This window comes from Carcharodon carcharias, chromosome 13, assembly GCF_017639515.1.
Source record: "Carcharodon carcharias isolate sCarCar2 chromosome 13, sCarCar2.pri, whole genome shotgun sequence".
Lineage (NCBI taxonomy): Eukaryota > Metazoa > Chordata > Chondrichthyes > Lamniformes > Lamnidae > Carcharodon > Carcharodon carcharias.
Window position 1 is genome coordinate 29,868,829 of NC_054479.1, and position 22,395 is coordinate 29,891,223.

General features: G+C 42.5%; 1 protein-coding gene across 1 annotated transcript in view; it reads right to left on the reverse strand.

Annotated features, from left to right (window-relative positions):
- Positions 1–22,395, reverse strand: part of LOC121286019 (rasGAP-activating-like protein 1) — a 299,053-nt gene that overhangs the window by 178,363 nt on the left and 98,295 nt on the right. Inside the window, exons 6-7 of the mRNA XM_041203040.1 lie at positions 20,032–20,113; positions 6,140–6,280 (exon numbers count right to left, since the gene is read on the reverse strand). Of these exons, the coding sequence (XP_041058974.1) occupies positions 6,140–6,280; positions 20,032–20,113 (223 nt within the window). The remainder of the gene's footprint in view (positions 1–6,139; positions 6,281–20,031; positions 20,114–22,395) is intronic.

Below are 22,395 nucleotides of genomic sequence, written 5' to 3' on the forward strand. Positions count from 1 at the left end.
ATTTCGAGATTTCCCCACTAGTAGAACATCTTCTCAACATCTACCCTGTCAAGCCCCCTCAGAATCTTGTACGTTTCAATAAGATCACCCCTCATTCTTTTAAACTCTAATGAATAAAGACCTAACCTGTTTAGCCATTCTTGATAAGTCAACCCTTCATCCCAGAAATCAGCCTGGTGAATCTCTCTTGAACTGCCTCCAATGCCAGTATATCCTTTCCTAAATACAGGGACCAAAACTGTACACGGTACTCTGGGTGTGGCCTCACCAACACCCTGTACAGGTGTAACACGACTTCCCTATTTTTAAATTTCAACCCCCAAAATTCCATTTGTCGCCTTAATTACTAGCTGCACTTGCATGCTAATTTTTTGTGTTTCATGCACAAGAACACCCAGATCCCTGTGTGCTGCCTTTGATTTTTCCTATCAAAGTGCATGACCACTCACACTTTCCTACATTAAACTCTATCTGCCAAGTTTTTGCCCACTCACTCAACCTGTCTATATCCCCTTACAGTTTCCTTATGTCCTCATCACAATAGACCCTGCCACCTGTTTTTGTATCATAAGCAAATTTGGATACATTACACTCTGCCCCCTCCTCCAAGTCATTAATATAGATAGTAAATAATTGAGGCCCTAGGATTCATCCTTGTGGCACTCCACAAGGTTACTTGTTATGTCCTTCCAACCTGAAAAAGACCCCTTAATCACGACTCTCTGTCTTCTATGTGTTAACCAATCCTTAATCCATGCTAATACATTACCCCAATAGTGTGAGCTCTTATCTTGTGCAATAATCTTTTATGTGGCACCTTACTGAATGTCTTCTAGAAATCCAAATACACTACATCTACCGGTACACGATGACCCATCAAAAGAGTTGGTATTAACATGTGATGCCTCTCCATATGGTGTAGGAGCTGTGTTATCACATAGAATGGAAAATGGATCAGAAAGGCTCATTTGCTATACCTTGAGAACCCTCTCCAAAGCCAAGAAGGGTTATTCCAGCTAGAAAAGGAAGGTTTATCAGTGGTATTTGGAGTGAAGAAATTCCACCAATACCTACATGGACGTCATTTCACCATTGTGTCGGATCATAAACCATTAATGAGTTTATTCAGTGAGGATAAGGCCATTCCACCAATAGCATCAGCAAGAATACAACGTTGGGCTCTAATATTATCTGGGTACAAGTATACTTTTATGTATCGTCCTGGCTTACACATTGCAAATCCAGACGTACTCAGTTGTCTCCCATTACCAGATAGCATTGTACATGGTCCTGTTCCACAAGAAGTTGTGCTATTACTGAATTTCTTGGGTTCTTCACCTGTGTGTGCAAAGCAAATTAGAAACTGGACGAACAGTGATACAACATTATCGAAAGTCAGAGACTTTGTTTTGCAAGGATGGTCAAAGTTGCCTGTATCTGAAGATTTGAGACCGTTCCATGTCAGAAACACAGAGTTAAGCTGTCAAGATGGAATTTTGTTGTGGGGATCAAGAGTTGTCATCCCATCACAAGGTAGAGAATCATTCTCGATAGAGCTTCACAGTGCACATCCAGGCACATCAAAGATGAAAACGCTATGTCTGGTGGCCAGGCATTGACAGTGACATTGAAAGCATGGTCAAGCACTGTCTCCATTGTTAGCAACAACAGAGGTTGCCTATTTCAACTCCCCTGCATCCATAGGAGTGGCCTGGTCGACCGCGGGTTAGACTACATATCAATTATGTAGGACCACTCTTGGGTACCATGTTTTTGTTGATTGTACTTGCACATTCTAAACAGATGGATGTATACAAAGTCAGATCACCAACATCGAGCGCAGCTATCAAGAAGCTGCGTCATTTTTTTAGCATACGTGGCCTACCTGAAATCATTGTTTCTGATAGCGGTACAACCTTTACCTGCAGAGAGTTTCAGAAAATCATGAATCTGAATGGAATCAGACATATTAGAACAGACCCTTACCATCGCTCATCGAATGGTTCAGCCGAGAGCACTGTACAAACTTTCAAGTCTGGTATGAAAAGATCATCAGGAGATGCTCTAGAATCTCAACTTTGCAGCTTCTTTCTCAGTTATCGTACAATTCCCCTATGGGTTCAACACCATTTGAATTATTGATGAAACGCCGACCACATACACGGTTAAGCCTGCTGCTTCCAAATTTAGAGAAGGTAGAGTGGAATCAGAGTAATCAAAAATTGAACAATATACGCAGCAAAGCTCGCACAGTGTGGGTGACAGTGTATTCGTATAAAATTTCAGAAGTGGATCTCATTGGGTTCCTGGAACCATTGCCTCTGAGACTGGTCCATTATCTTTCCAAGTACAAGTGGAAGAATCATTTGTAAGCACATAGATCATATTCAGGCTAGAGAGACATTCCAATAACCAACTATTCCGCCTCTGATTAATGTCGAACCATCGATTCTTGAGGACCTAGGATATTAATGCCCAATGTCTCTGTAGAGTTGCCAAACCTAGAACTGCCACTTTCTTTTGATGTGTCTCATGTTGCAATTCCAGATCCTGTCGATCCTGTTGAGGAACCTCAAGTGGTAGGGCTACGCCGCTCTAGCCATATAAGGACAGCACCTCAGCGACTTGATCTTTAATCACCTGAGTTGCATATATGTATATGTTGTTGGATATTTAAATGTTTCCCTGTAAATAGAAATTGTAAAAAACTAAAGTGGGAGGAAATGTAGTACCTGAAGGTGTAACCTCTCCTGCTGTCTATCAGGGGTCAAATGATGTTCTGGGGGACTCTGAGTCATAATGAGTCAAAAGCGTGGGCAATCCGGGGGATGGGGCTTCCTGATGAAAGTCCTGATTGAACATGTAGCACCTGAAAAGCTCTCTGTAATGAAATTTATCTGTTTCTTGTTGAAACCTGTCCGCTCGGTCTAGTCATTACATTATTCTAACTTATTTCTGAATAACCTGATACTTTAAATAAAAGGCCCCTCAATCCTCTTGATCATCATCAAAAATATTTATTTCTATGTTGCAGCTGTTTCAGTAAATCCTCCAGACTGAACAGCTCCAGGTTCACAGTCTGTTATTGGACTTTGAACATGTGGGCGAACACACTTCCTCCAGTAAGTCTAGATTTCAATCAATACAACTTTCTTAGGCCTTGCACAGATCTTTTAGACAAAAGGCAGCCTGCGAAAATCAGCCTACCGAATTGCCGAAAGGAAGAATTCTCCCCTTCTACCTTGAGGTATATCCTCCTCCAAGCTGGAGATTCCTCACCTCCAGGCCCCTTATTGGTATCTTGCAGCATACCCACTCCGACTGCTTTTTGCCAAGCTATCTCCCATCAGGACCCTCAGTTACTATCTGCCATTATACAAAGGGAATATAAACATAGTACTGTTCGGGTGTAGAATCAAGATATTTCAACTCTGCTCCAACAATGGGCTGGATTTCCTCTGTGAAATCATAAAGCCTTTATAATGTATTTACACTTATAGCAGAATGGACAACCCCATCCAAACATCTCAACAACCAATCACATATCATTCCTCCTCACAGCTGCCATCCTTTCCTTAACCAATATCACAATTGCCAACCCCCTACCCCTCCCACTCCGTTCTATCCTTCACATCTCACATCACATCTGAAAAATCTGTAACCAGGAATATTGAGCTATTTTCTAGCATTTGTTTCTTAGACCTTCCATGCTTGCTTACTAATTTATTCCATTGACCTGAACTGGATTTAAATTCTATTCCCAGAGGTGAAAGGGTAGTTTGCTAAACACTGCTCCACGCAATCCCTGCAGAAATATATATTTATCTAATCTAGTGAAATTCACCCAGACCCTCTGTCTGATCATCACTCATTGTGCCATGTGCTACAAGAGAAACTGGAGTGATGCATTATTTTTTATTCCTTATTGTTTCTCCTCAGTTGCCCAGAGAAGGTGATGGAGAAGGTCATCTTCTTGAATTTGATATGACTGAGTGGCTTCCTAGGTCACTTCAGAGTGTAGTTAAGAGTCAAGTAATATAACCACCACACTGCCATGGGCGTTGGCTGTGTCAATTTCTAACACTTACTTTACACAATGGAACAATCGACCAAACTTCAATTCAAGTAGCTGTTTTAGCTTCGAAATCTAATTCCACTCACTTCACCCAAACAATTAGAGCCGAATTAGAACCCAATCTACATCACGGCATTAATCGAAGCTGGCCACTTATCTACTTGAAAACAGTTTGAACTTGCGGCTCAATAAATATGTACCAATAATAACATATAAGCTATATCTAGAGATTGAGAGATCGAGTAGGATGGGCATTTCCTGCTGGAGTTTAGAAGAATGAGGTGGCCTCATTGAAACATATAAAATTCTTATTGGGCATGATAGGATTGATGCTGAGAGGCTGTCTCCACTGGCTGGAGACCCGTAGGGTCATAGTCTCAGGATAAGAGGTCAGCCATTTAGGGCTAAGATGAGGAGAAATTTCTTCATTCGGGGGTTGTGAATCTTTGGGATTCTCTACCACAAGTGGTTGTGGGTGCTTAGTATATTCAAGACTAAGCCGAATAGATTTTAGGGCACAAGGGATGTGGGGATAGAGCAAGAAAGTGGAATTGATGTATATACAAACATACAAGTTAGGAGCAGGAGTAGGCCATTCAGCCCCTTGAGCCTGCTCTGCCATTCAATAAAACCGTGGTGGATCTGATTATGACCTCAACTCCACATTCCCGCATAGCCCTGACAGATTCTTCACTAACAAGTGAGTCAAAAGTTGTCTATCTCTGCCTTAAAATGACCCTGCCTCCACCGGTCTCTGGGGAAGAGAGAGTTCTAAAGACTCATGACCCTCTGAGAGAAAAAAAAGTCCTCATCTCTGTCTTAAATGGGAGACCCTTTATTTTCAAACTGTCCCCTAGTTCCAGACTCTCCCACAATAGGAAACATCCTTTCAACATCTGCCCTAACAAGTGCCCTCAGGATCTTATATGTAACAATAAGATCACCGTTCATTTTATATATTTTTAAATACCTACAGCCAACCTTTTCTCCTATAGCTTATATTCTTACAAGGAGAGTCCAATAGACCACACACAATTAGAGATCTAGTTTCCTCCAAAATCTCAGAATATCACTGTGCATCTGCAGACAACGAAACAACTGACCAAAGTTTAACTCAAGTAGTTGGTTTAGCACTGAAATCCCATTCCACTTGTTTCACCTACACATATATCTTATAACGTATATTTTCTGACTCATCATTTACACAACATATCCCAATATACGCAGGAGGTTCAGAGGAATGCTATTACTACCATATGGCCAGCACAACTCTGATCATTGTGTGAAGGATTTTTTAATGTGCCTTTCTGCCAGACTGTGGGTAAACATAGCAAAATATGAAGGCTCTAGTGGCTGAAACAGGGAATGTGCTGCCTAACCTGCACATCACACTTACTGCAGTCCCCAAAGAAATTAATGTTAATCCCTTATTGGGTAAAATCAATGCTTCTTGAAGGGTCTTCATTTCCCTGGTAAATTTGGGGACTGAAAAGTGTCAATGAAATGAATGCACTCCCCGGATTAAGCTGTGTCTTGGAATACAATAATACAACTGATTCAATTTGGTTGCTTTACTATTTCTTCTCCAAACGTGATCACTGAGACTATAAGCTCAAAGGGTCAAATGGGATTGTTCGAGCAAGGAGACAGCCATCGTGTCTACACCAGCTTTAGCAATACCCAGGACACTGCTTAATAATTGATTCCACTTCTCATTCCAAAATGAATTAATACATAATTATTACATTAGCTGGGAAAACATCAGAAATGCCTTAGTCATAATCTCAATGGTCAGCTTTCTGGCAAATAATTGTAGCTTCTCTGAAAGATTTACATCCACAATAATCATTGTATTAACAACAGCCAGAAACAGAAAACAGAGGTACGCAGTTGTATCCCTTGCCAGGGATTTTTTGAATAATAGACAATTTCTATTATTTTGCTGGCAGATAAAAAGAGTTTACAATGATGATCACAGCTCATTCTACTGTATTCTGTGGACATCAATACGTGAACATGTAAGCAGCATAGATGTCACTGCAAGGTCAAGTGGCGGCATCTCACCTTTCCCAGAAAATCATTCTTTCCCACCATATCCCAGTCCCAGACTTCCACAGTGAACGTCATTCCTTCTGTTGGCAAATCATCCTCCAGTTCAAACTCAAACACTTCATTCCAGTGAGGAAAACGAGTCTTCTTTATAGTCTAGAATTTGGAAAGAGATATCAAATCTTAGAATATAAATCAAAACTGAACTCAAAACACTTTCTAGAGTAAATGGCAAATATTTGATGCCCAAGTTAAATAATAATAGGTTTAATCTTGTGCAGGAGTTAAGTAAAAAAAAATTCTGGTGGCCATGAAGCTGCCAGATTGCTATAAAAAAAACCCAGCTGATTCACTAATGCCCTTCAGGGAAGGAAATCTGCCATCCTTATCCAGTCTGGCTTATATGTGTCTCCAGGCCCACAGCAGTGCGGTCGACTCGTAACTGCCCTCTTAAATTGCCTTGCAATCCACTCAGTTATATCAAAACCGCTACAAGAAATTACACTAAGATTAAAAGCAGATGGTCTGCCCAGCATCAACCTAGGCACAGGATTCAGATATGACAAAGGCACACCTGCCCTGCAAAGTCCTTTCACTATATCATCTGGGGGCTGGCACTAAGACTAGAAGCTAAAGGAACAAAGATACTTTCTCACCATCCAATAAACATCCATCCATCTAATCTATTTTTCACCATCCATCCTTGAATCTCTCAAAGAAACATTTCTTTAAGATGATGGTCTTTTGCTCCTTCGTAATCTTCCCTGTAGGCGCACTTATTCCAATTTACTCCCATCGTTTAGTCTATCATACCTTCTTTTTGTCAATACTATCCATTTCTCTCCATTTATTGCATGTGTTCGACCATGTTCCACTTATATTTTATCCACACTCTGGTTTCCAACTTTATTGGCCCTTTTTCTCTTTATTTACTTTACTGGCTTGATTGGTCTTTGGCTTCCATCCCTCTGACCATGAAACCAAATGCTTCTGCCACTATTTCCCAGTCCTGTCCCCACAAAGACAACTCACCTGTCATATTTTATTCCTCATTTCTGTTTTGCATGATGGAATACTCCCCACTTGCCTGGATGAGTGTAGCTTCCGCAACACTCAAGAAGCTTGACAGCATCCACAACAAAGCAGCCCACTTGATTGGCACCACATCCACAAACATTCACTCCCTCCACCACCAATGCACAGTTGCTGCAGTGTGTACCATCTACAAGATGCACTGCAGGAATTCAGCAAGGTTCCTTAGACAGCGCCTTCGAAACCCACGACCACCATCATCTAGAAGGACAAGGGCAGCAGACAGATGGGAACACCAACACCTCAAATCCCCTCCAAGTCACTCACCATCCTGACTTGGAACTATATCGCCAATCCTTCACTGTCACTGGGTCAAAATCCTGGAACTCCCTTCCTAACAGCTCTTCCTTACCACATGCAGCAGTTCAAGAAGGCAGCTCACCATTACCTTCTCAAGGGCAACTAGGGGTGGGCAATAAATGCTGGCCCAGCCAGCAAAGCCCATATCTCGTGAATGAATAAAAAAGACATGCTAGGCATATGGCCTGGCAAGCATCCTGCTTACACTCTTTCCATCTGTCTTCATTCAGGACAAGCTGGCACACAACAAAAGGGAGAGATCGCAGGCTGGTGGAGGAATACCTGACTTCAAGGTCCTTGCAGACTTTGAAAGTAGAGTCATCCTTGCCAGTGATGATCTGGATCATTCCTGTGTTGACGGTGAGGTCGGTGGTCCTCAACCAAGTGAGGATACAGCAGTGCAACATCCATCAGATCAATCATGCTGTGAGTCAGTTCCTCCATTCCACAGTCCCCTACCATGCACTGATTATCTCTCCTTGCTTGCGCAGGCACATCTGGAAAGCAGCTGAGCAGAGATACCTCAGTGGGACCTAGTTCTAGAGTAGCCTCAGGGTCACAATCTGATGAGCACGTCACACTGTCTGATCCACAGAAGGTGGGGGCAAGGACTTCTCAGGTTTCTAGCACTTGGAGGATTGCTGGAGGCTAGAAATCTGCTGAGTCTGAGTCAGATGAGGAGCCTCTGGACTCGGTCATACCTCATCCTGCAGTAGCAAAGGCAAGCTCAGGAACATCAGGAAGGGATGTCCACTGCATTCCTCAGATTGCAAGGCACAATGGGGAGTCCGTCTGCCTTCAGTCTAAGGTGATAGCGCTGGCATGACAACACAACTGGTAGGATGGTAGCCGCCATGGAGAACTTGGTCTAGGACATTGGCCCTGCACTGCTGCGCAGGCTGAACTCCATTGTTGACACCATAGGTTGGGCTCCCACAGTGTCAATGCGAGAGGTAGGGGCAGCTCGATCTCACTCCAGCTTCCCTTTCTCAAGAAGTCAGTCAGGGGCCATTGGGGACTCATAGAGAGGAGGAGCAGCAGCTTGACACCCTGGGGCAACCACCCAGGAGACTCCGGGAATGCCTGGCCGATCTAAATCCCCTCTTCCTGTGACCCCCACAGCTGCAGCTCAACAGGCCAAGGAGGGTGCAGCTGACCCACAGCAGGATTACCAAAGCAGGCTAGGACCATCCGGGTATCAGCCCTCCAGAGGACACCCACCAAGGCCATCACAGATAGGGCGTAGCAGTCAGCAGGCTGCCTCCACCTCTCTGAGGATGTCGGGGGAGCACCAAGACGTAGTGGCAGGGTTAGAAAGATTAAGATGTAGCTGCACAGCCTGGGCATTGGTTTTAATTACTTGTACATCATGTTCACTATCGTCAATAACTCCCAAGAAAGTCTCCTTGCCTGTGGCTCCTTGTTATGATGATCAGTATTTTTGTTGCTCAGAACTGAAACCTTGGTTTCTGCGCAAGATAAAGGCAGGGGTCTCATCCAGGACCTCTTCCCTGTGCAGTGTGTAACCTTCAGACCAAAGTGATGGCCTGGCTTCACATTCATTGGCCACATTAGTGATGCCTGAACCTCAATGGCGCTTGTCATTGCTGCCAGAATGTCGTGGGTAGGCTTCACAGAGTTCCGTCATTCTCTGTGTGCTCTCAGCGCCTCTGAGGTGGGGCTGTACCCCCCTCTCTTCAGCATCTGTGACCAGTGACACTGTGTTCCTGAAGGCGTCAGGTGTTGAATGTGAACAAAGGATCAGGTGCATCACAGAGCACAAGTGAGTTTCCCTCAGTCAGACAGGAGTCAGGCATTCATTGCCACAGCAATTTAATTTTCATGGTTTGTTGATCTGGTTTGGAGATATTGAGATCCAGAAAACACAGCTCAATGCATTGTTGGAACAAACTAAATTCAGATAGGAGATCTGTTAGTTCCAATTGAGTGTTGGAAATGTTGTGGTCATCTTTTAGATTTTTGCAGGATTTTTAATGTGATCTTGAGTTTTTGACAGCTATGCAAGTTTCCTCCAGCCCTTTTAGAGTTATTTTGGCTCTGAGCTGCAGTTCCTTTAATGGCCTTAGCTCATTATAAGCTACTGCTTGACTGCACTGATGGCACTGTTGAGCTCTTTCTGATTTTTCCTGGCTTTAGTTATAAACTCCACCTACAAAACTGTAATTTTGGTGGGAATGGCTGCAGGATATCCAAAGTGAAAGCAAACAGTGAAAAAAGCCTTATTACGGGCTTCTGGCTGCTAGGCACAGTTACTGGAAGATTCTGCTTCCCAGCCCAGCTTACAATACTTAGCTTCAGTAGTAACGAATCATCCTGTTTGCGGAGTTCTACTTAAAGTGACACCACCTGCAGTCTGCTGTTTAATTTTTGAATGCGGTTAAACTTTGTAGCAGTTAGACTTTTACTAATTAAGCTCTCCCAGATTTGATCAATCTTACCGGGACCCGATGCCTGTGGGCTGGAGCATGGTGCAATCCTAGATCGGACATACACTGTACGTAGCATTGCTACAGAGCTGCAGAATTACATACACATGGTGAGTTTTGATAGCTGTTTCACTTTCACCAGTTAATTTCTTCAGGTGGATGTGAAGGGGTTGAGGTTTGTGTTCTGCTCAGTCAAATCTTCAAAAACCATGCTGCCACCCTGCCACCAGGTTATGCTTTTCTTCTCTTTGGCTTAATCATGCACAAGTATTGATGAAACATTAACATGGGTTCATTATTTGAAGATAAGGCCATATACGGATAGAGTTAATTGCGAGGCTATTATATGCACATCTTACTCTGAGTCCTTCTGTTTGCAGCCAGCCTATAAGTCATGGGACTACTACTACATCATATCTTGTCAAAGTAGTAACGGTTGACAGCAATGTAAGATATGCTTCCTTAAAGGTGCATGCACATTATATCACAACAGCATCTACCCGACAATGTGGAAAATTACGCAGGAAAGTCCTAGCCACAAAAAACAGGGCAAAGCCAATCCGACATCAGCTTAATCTCAATTATCAAAAAATTAATGGAAGATGTTGTTGATAGTACTACCAAGTGGCAGTTACTCCACAATAACCTGCTCACCAATGCTCATCTTGGGTTCTGCCAGGGCCACTCAGCTCCGGGCCTCATTACAGCCTTGGTCCAAACATGGATGAAAGAGCTGAATGCCAAAAGTAAGGTGAATGTGACTGCTCTTGACATCAAGGCAACATTTGACTGAATGTAACATCAAGAAGCCCTAGCAAAATTAAAATCAATGGGAATCAGGTGGGAAACTCTTCTGGAACCATAACAAGCACAAAGGAAGATTGATTTGCTTGCTGGAGACCAATCATCTCAGCCCCAAAACATCACTGCAGGAGTTCCTCAGGGTAGTGTCCTAGGCCCAACCATCTCCAGCTGTTTCATCAATGCACTTCCCTCCATCATAAGGTCAGAAGCAGAGATGTTCACTGATGATTTCTCAGTGGACAGTTCCATTTGCAACTTCTCATATTCTGAAGCAGTCCATGCCCACATGCAACAAGACCTGGACAACATTAAGCTTGGGCTGATAAATGGCAAGTAACTTCATGTCACACAAGAGCCAGGCAATAACCACCTCCAATGAGAAAGAGTCTAAATATCTCTCCGTCAGCAGCATTACCATCGTCGAATCTCCCGCCATCGACATCCTGTGGATCATGATTGACCACAAACAGAACTGGATCAGCCACCTAAATACTGTGGTTAAAAGACCAGAAGCTAGGTACTCTCAAACAAGTGACTCACCTCCTGATTCCCCAAAACCTGTCCATCATCTACAAGGCACAAGTCAGGAGAGTGAACTCTCCACTTGCCAGGATGAGTTCAGCTGAAACAACAGCTGACAAGCTCAAAATCATCCTGCCCTCTTGATTAGCACCCCATCCACTACCTTAAACTTGCCCTCCACCACCAATGCAACATGGCTGCAGTGGTTACCACCTAATGTGCACTAGAGCAACTCACCAAGGCTGCTTCGACAGCACTTCACAAACAGGCAACTTCCAACCACCTAGAAGGACAAGGGCAGCGGGCGCATGGGAACACTACCATTCCTTCACTGTCGCTAGCTCAAAATCCTGGAATTTCCTGCATAGCAGCACTAGGGGGGTAGCCACACCACATGAACTGCAATGGTTCAAGAGGGTGGTTCATCACCACCTTCTCCAGGGCACTTAGGGATGGGCAATAAATACTGGCTTTGCCAGTAATACCCACATCCCCTGAATGAATAAATAAACATATATGTTACTTAATATTTAATTACTGAACAATAACAATGAATTTAGATGGGTTTTTAAAAGTTTGGCCATAAAATAAAGGCATTAAACCATCACTAAATTAGAGAAATTACAGATAAATGTATTTTTATACCCATCATCCTACAGTGAAATTTCAAAGCTGAAGATTTTAAAGAGTAATTTGGAATTAAACAGTTGATAAAAGTAATATCTAAGTAGCGCTTTAGTTGTGACAGAACAATAACACCTAAACTCTGTTATATTGTCTGTCTGATCATGCTATAACTGTTGCCAACACAGGTCTTCAAAGCTGATCACATGAAGCTGATGAGGTTCAGTTTATGCTTTCATTTCAATGGAAAGCAGAGAGAAGGAATTTGTGGAATCAAACAAACTTACAGTAAAACAAAAACAGAATTACCTGGAAAAACTCAGCAGGTCTGGCAGCATTGGCGGAGAAGAAAAGAGTTGACGTTTCGAGTCCTCATGACCCTTCAACAGAACTGGGTGAATCCAAGGAGAGGGGTGAAATATAAGCTGGTTTAAGGTTGGGGGGGGGGGGGGTGATGGTGGGTGGTTGGGTGAGGGGAGAGAAGTGGAGGGGGGTGGTGTGGTTGTAGGGACAAGCAAGCAGTGATAGGAGCAGATAATCAAAAGATGTCACAGACAAAAGAACAAAAGAACACATAGGTGTTGAAGGTGGTGATATTATCTAAACGAATGTGCTGATTAAGAATGGATGGTAGGCCACTCAAGGTACAGCTCTGGTGGGGGTGGGGTGGAAAGGCTAGCAGGGCATAAAAGATTTAAAAATAATGGAAATAGGTGGGAAAAGAAAAATCTATATAAATTATTGGAAAAAATAATGGAAAAAGGGTGTGGCGGTGCTGCTGGAGGGAGAGGTCGAGTGTGTTCATATGGCAACGCATGGCACTGAGTGTGGATCTCAGAATGTGATGGGAACAGCAGTCCGAGAAACATGTTATATCCCGGAAATACCTGTAATCCTGGGTGGGTTCGAAACAAGAGGGATGGAATTTCAGTTGAAATCCACATGGAGTAAGTCGGAGACGGAGACAGTCACTGAGAATGGAGATATGGCTGTGAAAGCAGGTTTTAGTAAACACCTTGTCAAACACCAGGAGAGAAATGGAAAGCAATGAAGGTGAACAAGGCAAAAGAGAGATACGGAAATCTTGACGCAGACAGGAACAAAACTACTTCAAGGTAGGCATTCCTTGAAGAGGAGTGGCAGTCAATTAAACAAAGAGATAAAAACAAAAAACTGCGGATGCTGGAAATCCAGAACAAAAACAGAATTACCTGGAAAAACTCAGCAGGTCTGGCAGCATCGGCGGAGAAGAAAAGAGTTGACGTTTCGAGTCCTCATGACCCTTCAACAGAACTGAGTGAATCTTAGGAAAGGGGTGAAATATAAGCTTCAAAAACAGTTCCTCTGACATGTCCTCCTTCTTCCTTAACCGAGGTTTTCCACCCACTCAACTGGTCGTTGACAGGGCCCTCAACCGTGTCCGGCCCATCTCCTGCGCATCCGCCCTCATGCCTTCTCCTCCCTCCCAGAAACATGATAGGGTCCCCCTTGTCCTCACTTATCACCCCACCAGCCTCCGCATTCGAAGGATCATCCTCCGCCATTTCCGCCAACTCTAGCATGATGCCACCACCAAACATATCTTCCCTTCACCCCCCCTGGCGGCATTCCATAGGGATCATTCACTCTGGGACACCCTGGTCCACTCCTCCATCACCCCCTACTCCTCAACCCCTACCTATGGCACCTCGCCATGCCCACGCAAAAGATGCAACACCTGCCCCTTCACTTCCTCTCTCCTCACCGTCCAAGGGCCCAAACACTCCTTTCAAGTGAAGCAGCATTTCACTTGCATTTCCCCCAACTTAGTCTACAGCATTCGTTGTTCCCAATGCGGTCTCCTCTACATTGGAGAGACCAAACGTAAACTGGGTGACCGCTTTGCAGAACACCTGCGGTCTGTCCACAAGAATGACCCAAACCTCCCTGTCGCTTGCCATTTTAACACTCCACCCTGCTCTCTTGCCCACGTGTCTGTCCTTGGCTTGCTGCATTGTTCCAGTGAAGCCCAACGCAAACTGGAGAACAGCACCTGATCTTCTGACTAGGCACTTTACAGCCTTCTGGACTGAATATTGAATTCAACAACTTTAGATCTTGAACTCCCTCCTCCATCTCCACCCCCTTTCTGTTTCTTCCCCCTTCCTTTTGTTTTTTCCAATAATTTATATAGATTTTTCTTTTCCCACCTATTTCCATTATTTTTAAATCTTTTATGCCCCCCCCCCACCCCCACTAGAGCTATACCTTGAGTGCCCTACCATCCATTCTTAATTAGCACATTCGTTTAGATAATATCACCAGCTTCAACACCTCTGTGTTCTTTTGTTCTTTTGTCTGTGACATCTTTTGATTATCTGCTCCTATCAAGAGGTCAAGGAAGGGAATGGAAGTGTTTTGGATTTCCAGCATCTGCAGTTTTTTGTTTTTATAAATTTACAGTAAATACAGATCAAGTTAACAATTCAATAAACAAAGTCAAATGTTGTTGTGGTACTAAAACAGGAGTTGATTGTAGTAAGTCAAAGCAATTTTTGTGTGCATGTCAAACACAACTAGACAACTCAGAATAATGAAATAAATATTCTTGTGAAGCAGTGCATTTCAGAACTCAAATCTTCCTATGTGGAATAGATCTGAATTATGGACATTAAATTCTCTAAGTGTCTCATTTTTTGCAATTACATTTAGCAATTAAATCTCTTATTTCTGACAGAATAATTCTCCCTTTTGTGTACAAGCCTTATTTTATTCTAAGTATTATTCTAATGCCAAGCATCATGGCAAAAATTTAATACAGAAATTTTAATGTTAGTGTTTTGGGTCAATTGGTGTTGACAAACTGAGAAACATGTTGGCAATGCAAGACTTGGAGAAAAAAGGAACACTGAGGGAGAAGTTGACTCCGAAGTGATATGCATTATGTGTTATTGATCGGCTATTATGTTAAGTAGTTGATTAATTACAAATGAACAAACGAACATACAAATTAGGAGCAGGAATGGGCCATTCTGGCCCCTCAAGCCTGCTCTGCCATTCAATAAGATCATGGTTGATCACGATAAAGGAATTCATATTTAAATCAGTGTTCTCACTGATTGACCATCAATGCATATTTAAAGTATGTTGTATCTTTGAGGTATTTCAGTTGCTCACAGAATTTTAAGCTTCTAGTAATTTGATAGGAAATATCTTTACCAATTTGTTCCAACAATGATCACTGATCACTGAGTATCTGATTCTGCAGTATTAGGGTATTTATTGCTGAAAACAGGATTACATTTTGTGAAATGATTAAAATAATGTTTGGCTTTGCTTATCGGTAAGAGAAAAAGAAATAAGTGCTTTAAATTGTTCAATTTCTGGGCCAGTGGAGTTGACAGACATTGCGTTAACAATTATCCCGTGGTTGTAATGGTACTTGCACTGTTAATTACTGGACTTAACTTTCTGTAACAAGTTTAACAGAGAATTAATGTGTATATCCAGCAAATTCTTAGAAATAATGAGGAGACTAAGGACAAGATGCCTCTTGTGCAAAGCAAATGGTTGAGTGCGTAAATCAATTATTATTTAATCCCCTGAACTTGCTGGCAGAGATGCACATTGATACTGGCAGTGCCATTAACATGCCATTATTTTTTCAGCAAGATCTGGCCCATTACATTTTGTCAGGCCTTTGAAACAGAATGGCTCGACAGCAAAACAGACAATAAAATCTTGAGCATAGTTCCTGTGGCATATTAGTCAGCAAATTATAATGAATTTAAAAGTGAAGAACAATGACCCCAGATAAACTAAAGTCAGTGGTAATTTATTCTTCAAACACTTTGTGAGATGTAAGTCTCCACATTTATCTAACATTCTGAATGCAAGCAAAGTTCTTTTTGAGTGAATTGATCCAGAGGAATATCCCAAAACAAATGGATCAGATCTATTAGGGTTTATACAAGTGCAGGCATCCAAAGTGTGAGTTGCCTTAATGTTAATCTACACACCATTATTTGCAGAACTTATTTTGTTACAGGGACATTAATTAATTTCCTTCTGCTTCTCGCTCCCACAGCTACTGATCTGACAACTCACAGAACATTAATCATTAATAATTCACTACAGAAATAGCTTAAATTCTCACTACATGAGTCATTGGAGGTGTCTAAAAATATACATTTTAGCATCAATAGGCTTTACACTATTGGAGAATGGCTTTTACTTTAGTTATTTCACAGCTTGGATAATAGTCAAATGAGAAGTGAAACTTTGTATTTTTAGGACAATAAAAATAATATGTAATACTTTTCTTCAGATCCTATTCAAAGAATTTTTTGGAAAGGGATGAAAGTCACCTCCTACAAAGTCAGAAGGAGTATTGAATAATGTACTGTGCTCGGAATATCTCTTATTAAGTTTAAAGAAGTAACTTATAAAATGTATTTGTTTTTATCTTTTCTTACCAGTTTTTTTCTGTAAAGTTTTTTTTTAACTATTTGCTGGGATGTAGTTTCACAGGCACTGGTCACCTTACTGGACCTCATTCAGGTGAACGTTATTCGCCTGAACGATATACTGGATGATGACAAGCTGTCATGAGGGCAAACACAGTCAAGAGCCAACCTGTTCCTACCTGATGACTACAAACAGAAACATACACATGCACACAAACACACAAACACTTATACACTTGGAGTAGAGGTCACTGAATAACAGTAGGGTGCAAGAATCCTCACTGACATTCCCCTCCCTAACCCAGGACGCAGAGGCCAATTGGCCAATTGCAGAATTTCAAGTGTTAATTTAGCACCTGCAAGTTAAAATGGGACATTTATGGTTTAGATGCTAAACCCACTGAGCCACTAAGACAGCCTGCAAGTCTCCACATTTATCTAACATTCTAAATGCAAACAAAATTCTTTTTGAGTGAATTCATGCTGAAACAAATAGATGAGATCTATTAGGGTTTACACAAGTGCAGGCATCCAAAGCATGGGTTGCTTTAATGTTAATCTACACACCATTAATTGCAGAACTTATTTTGTTACAGAGACATTAACTAATTTCCTACTGCTACTGGCTCCCACAGCTACAGATCTGACAACTCCCAGAACATTAAGCATTAATAATTCACTACAGTAATAACTTACATTCTCACTTTATGACTCAATGGAGGTGTCTAAAAATATACATTTTAGCATCATAGGCTTTACATTATTGGAGAAAATACTTTGTAGCATACTTCAACACCATTATTCAAGAAAGGAGGCAGAGAGAGAAAACAGGGAACTACAAGCCAGTTAGCTTGGCATCAGTCATTGAGAAAATAATGGAACCTATCATTAAGGAGATATTAACAAGGCATTTGGAATAGCATGATATAATTAGGCAGAGTCAACATGGTTTTATGAAAGCGAAACCATGTCTGACAAACTCATCACTTTTTTGAGAGTAAACAAAGTGGATGTAGTATATATAGATTTCCAAAAGGATTTCAACAAGGTACTATGTAAGCAGTTATTAGATAAGGTAAGGACTCACGGGCCTGAATTTTGCACTTGTTGGGCGCGCGTGATCGACAGGCCCAGGAGTGGATGGGAAACCATCCCCCAACCGCAATCAGCTTCCGAATGCGATTTCACGCTGGCTTGCCAAGTTTCAGACAGCCAGCGTGAAACGTGCCCTGAGAAAGGCTCAGCACTGCCGGTGGGGTTGGGAAGAGGGCAGGCGCCGGTGTCACTACTGGTGCTGGTGAGTGCTTCCAGTGAGCTCCCTGAAGGCAGTTAGATGCCTTAGGGAGCTGCAGACCTCCAAATAATAAAATAAAGCATAAAATAGCTGTAAAAAATGTTCATGCAGCACAATTAAGCACCAGAACGTATACCTTGCAAGAAAAACAGTCCCCAGATATTTATTTTTATTTTAAATCCTAACAGAGATTTCATCCCACCCTTGGATGAGATTGCATCAAAAATGTAAAGCCCACCTGGCTGATTGGCCCATCCACCAGCCATAAGATTGGACGGGCCACGAAAAATCATTTTCAGTTGGGCCACTAATGAGCTTAGTTGCCCACATAATTGTTGGCAGGCGCTATTTTGACTTTTGCGCATGCCTGCCTAGCGAAATATTGCGCAAGTAAGCGATGACGTTGGGACGCTCGCCCGACATCATCTCTCGCGATTTTACACCCATTCGGGTTGGGCGCGCGCTTGCCCGCAACACGTAAAATTCTGGCCATGGAGTTGGGGGTAATATATTAGCATGGATTGGTTAATGAACTGAAGACAGACAGTAGGCATAAATGGGGAATTTTCAAGTTGGCAGCCTGTAACTAGTGGAGTGTCGCAAGGATCAATGCTGGAATCTCAGTTGTTTACAATCTATATTAATGACTAAGATAAAGGTACCATGTTAGCTTGTGATCCAAAGCTAGGTGGAACTATAAGCTGTAAGGAGGGCAAAAGAGGCTGCAAAGAAATATAAACAGGTTAAGTGGGGCAGAAGATGGTAGATAGAGTGTAACATGGGGAGTTGGTTATTCTCTTTGACAGGGAGACTAGCATTGCAGAATTATTTTTCAATTATGAGAAATGTTTAAATGTTGATGTTCAGAGAGATTTGAGTGCCCTCGTACAAAAAACACAAAGTTAGCATGCATGTACAACAAGCTCGAAGCAAAACAAAAGACTTGTTGACCTTTATTGCACAGGGGCTGGAGTGCAAGAGTAAAAATGTCTTGCTACATTGTACTTGGCTTTGGTGAGAGCACACCTGGAGTAATATGTGCAGTTTGGTCTTTTTGTATAATGAAGGATATACTTACCTTAGAGGGAGTACAGTGAAGGTCCACAAGATCGAATCTTGGGGTGTGAGTGTTGTCCCTATGATGAGAGGTTGCATAAAATGGGCCAGTATCTCTGGAATTTAGAAGGATGTGAGGTAATTTCATTGAAGATTCCGAGGGAACCACACGGTCTCAGGATTATTTAAGACTGAGATGAGGAAGAATTTCTTCACTCAGAGGACATATAAATCTTTGGAATTCTTACTCATGAGGGCCATAAATGCTCAGTTATTGAGTGTAATCAAGATCAATATTGACAAGATTTTTTAGACTCTACGGGAAATCAAGGAGAAAATTTTCCCCCCTGTCATGAGGGGATGTGCGGGGGTGGGCGCAAACCCGATCGGCGACCCCCCCGATCAGGTCCACACCGTCAATTTATGTGGGTGGGCCAATTAAGGCCCACCCAGTGTGACACACACCCGGAAGCGCTGAGCACTCCCTGTGTGGGCATGGGCGATTCCCTGAGTCAGGGCCTGCACAAAGAGTGCAGAAATATCCCTGAGGCACAGAGGTGCCTCAGGGAGATTAGTTTTAGTTTCAAAAATTTAAATAAAGAAAATAAGAAATTTTAGGACATGTCCCCTCATATGACAGTGTCACATGAGCTGGGACATGTCAATGAACATTAAAATAAAAAATTATTATATTTATAAACCCTTCATGAAACCTCATCCCGCCTGGGCTCTTCACCTGCCCGTCAACCTTAAGGTTGGACGGGCAGATCAGTTTATTACTTTAATTGATTTCTAAATGGCCTTAATAGGCCTCTGACAGTTTGGCAGGCACACAGCCAAGTCAGCTGCACGCCCGCTGAACTGAAAACCCAGATGACGGGCGGTGATGTCGGGACGCCCGCCCGATGTCACCGCGTGTCATTTTACGCCTTGGCGAGCAGGCCCCACCCTCCGCTTGCTGAGCCGAAAAAATTCAGGCCCAAGTGATTTGGAGAGTGGGTGGGAAAGTGGAATTGAAGTAAAAGATCCACCATGATTTTATTAAGTGGCGGAGCGAGCTCACGGGGTCTTGTGGCCTGCTCCTGCTCCTAGATCTTAGCTTCTTACGTTCTTATTAATGTACTACTCAATATTCATGTTGAATGTGGTATCATTCCTACACACTCATTTTGGTTCAGCAGTTCCCCTCCTAAATGGGATAAATTTTATATTCAGCTCTTAAATGCCGAGTGCCTTCTATGTAAATGTAAATGCAGCATGTTCGGTGTTAGCCACATCTCCGGGCATAAACAGGAGAGAAAAATATGAGGATGAAAGACTTACGGCTGTTTCTGTAGTTTTGTTGTTAAATACCACTCTTGCAAATGGATCTGATGTGCCAGAAATGTCTCTTGGTGCGAGATCTCTAAGGAGATAATAAAGAACAAAAAGTCCATGATATTTCCTCAGATCACAGCTGAGTGGGAAGTTGTTAAATCACCATCTGAGCACAGAGCTGCTACATAACTAATTAGCAGTGATAAGCTGATATGAGTAAATCCATCAAGAAAATCAGAGCAACAACTTAGTACATAATGTGGTCAGTAAGACTTCTTCTAATTTTAGTCAAAAAGTTGACCAGTCTGCTGTGATTCATAACAGGCTCTATTAGTAAGATCAACACTACTCCTCTCTTGTGGGAGTTGGAAGGCAAGAAGGAGTGTCAGTCACTTCATCAGGGAGAGGTGTCCCTGTACCTGAGATGGGTGGCATGGACTTCCTAATACACATGCTGGCTGATTCCAGCTAAAGCTCTCTGGGCACATTAAAGGGGACTTCATCCAACAATATCTTCAGATTGGGGTGCTGCCATCTTGTTATACCAACAAGAAAGTAGCCAAGATATTGGAAGTTGAAGGAACATATGTCCAAAGTGTCAATCTGGTGGTCAGTAAGTGACTGTGAAACAGCCTAGCTGTATGGTGCACGATGAAGTATGGCCTTAGTAGATATGAGTACAGCAAGCTTTCCAATTGTACGTTGCATCTTGAAGATGTACCCTCCAGAGGTATGGGCATGAAGAGATGCTAGGTTTATGAGGGATTGGCATGTCTGAGGAGCACATGTGGAAAAGCCATTACATTGCAATCTTTGGACCCTCCTTCAGATGCATTTTTTGTTCAGTACTGTTTCCCTGCCATCCACTTTTCGAGTATGCTGTCTCTTTACTTGTTCGCAGGTCCTCTAGGTAATGCACATGGTCTGTTTATTACCTTTTGCCATGAATTATTCCCTGAAGCCAAAAATCTGGCAAGCGCAGGACAGAGCAATCATAGCAGCCGCTAGAAATGGCTGGTGGGAGGCCCAAACCACCTTGATGACAGGCCTCATTTGCACTCAACTGTTGAGCAACCAGTTGCCTATCTGATAGGCAACTCTCTGTTTTGAGAGGGCAAAAGGTCACATGGACCACCCAAAGAGCACAGGACTACATCAAACAATTAAAAAGGAGGACAGGTCAATGGGAAGAATGGCTGTGACAGAGTGCATTATATAAAGGGAGAGGAATGATACTAAAAAGTACCAAATATGTCATCCTTTATTGTTTTCAGAACTGTTTCCAGCGATCCCTTTAGGGATGTTGTAGTGGCAATTTCTCACACTGTGCAGCAAAGGGGTCCAACGTTTAGCAAGTGCCAGGTTTAGCTGCATCTAAGTGGCACTTGGTCCTAACAACATCTTAAGATCCAGTTCACATTGAATATTGAGGCTCCCACCTGTTTCTAGTGGGAGCACTGGATAGCTAAGTTGAAGCCTACTCAACAGTGACTACATTTCAATACTATTTAACTGGCTGTAAAGTGCTTTGAGATGTCCTGAGGTTGTGAAAGGTACAATATAAATGCACATCTTTCTTTTTATGTTTACCCAAAGATAGCAGGGCGAGGCTCAGATGGAAAGTCAGCTGTCCCCACCCCCTCAGCCTTGCTACTGCATCGTTGCTACTGAAAAACAAGGCAGCCAGGAGACTGGAGGATCCATATGTCTCCAGATTTGGTTACGTGGTACACATTATATTCAACAGCAATACAATACCACTTCCACAAGCGTTGGAAGAATTCAGGGCTATGTACCAGAGCACAACGGCTTTTGTTTCTGTACAGAGGGAAACAAAATTTCTCCTTCCATCCAAACAAATATTAACAGTCACAAAATAATTGAAAATAAGCTGTGCAGTGTCCCTCTGACAGCTGGAGCAGGAATCTTTAGGCGATGTGTGTTTGCTCCTCTTTGCTGCCATGGACCCAAAGCCAGTCACACTGCTGGGAGAAGCCAGTCTTGGAACATCTTTGGATGGCTTTCTGAGCTTTCTGGGTATCAGAAATGTAAGTTCTGGGGAAGGCTGAAGTTTTCAATGTTTTAAAAGGAACTGATAAAATGGACCATGTTAATTGCTTACTAACTGAAAGGGCTCAAATACTGGCTAGTCCAACTTAAGAACAAGAATTTTGAAGTAAAAGAGGAAGCTTGAATTTTTTCCCTCCCAGAAGGTGTTAGAATTGTGGGTTTTAAAATGAATGCCATTGTGAGCAGTTCATTCGAAAGGGTTCAAAAGAAAATTAAGTTAATTTCCAGGGACAGGAGAACTGCAGGATAAAATGCAACAGTGGTGCATGAAATAAAGGAAATTCACTGGGCCCAATGGCA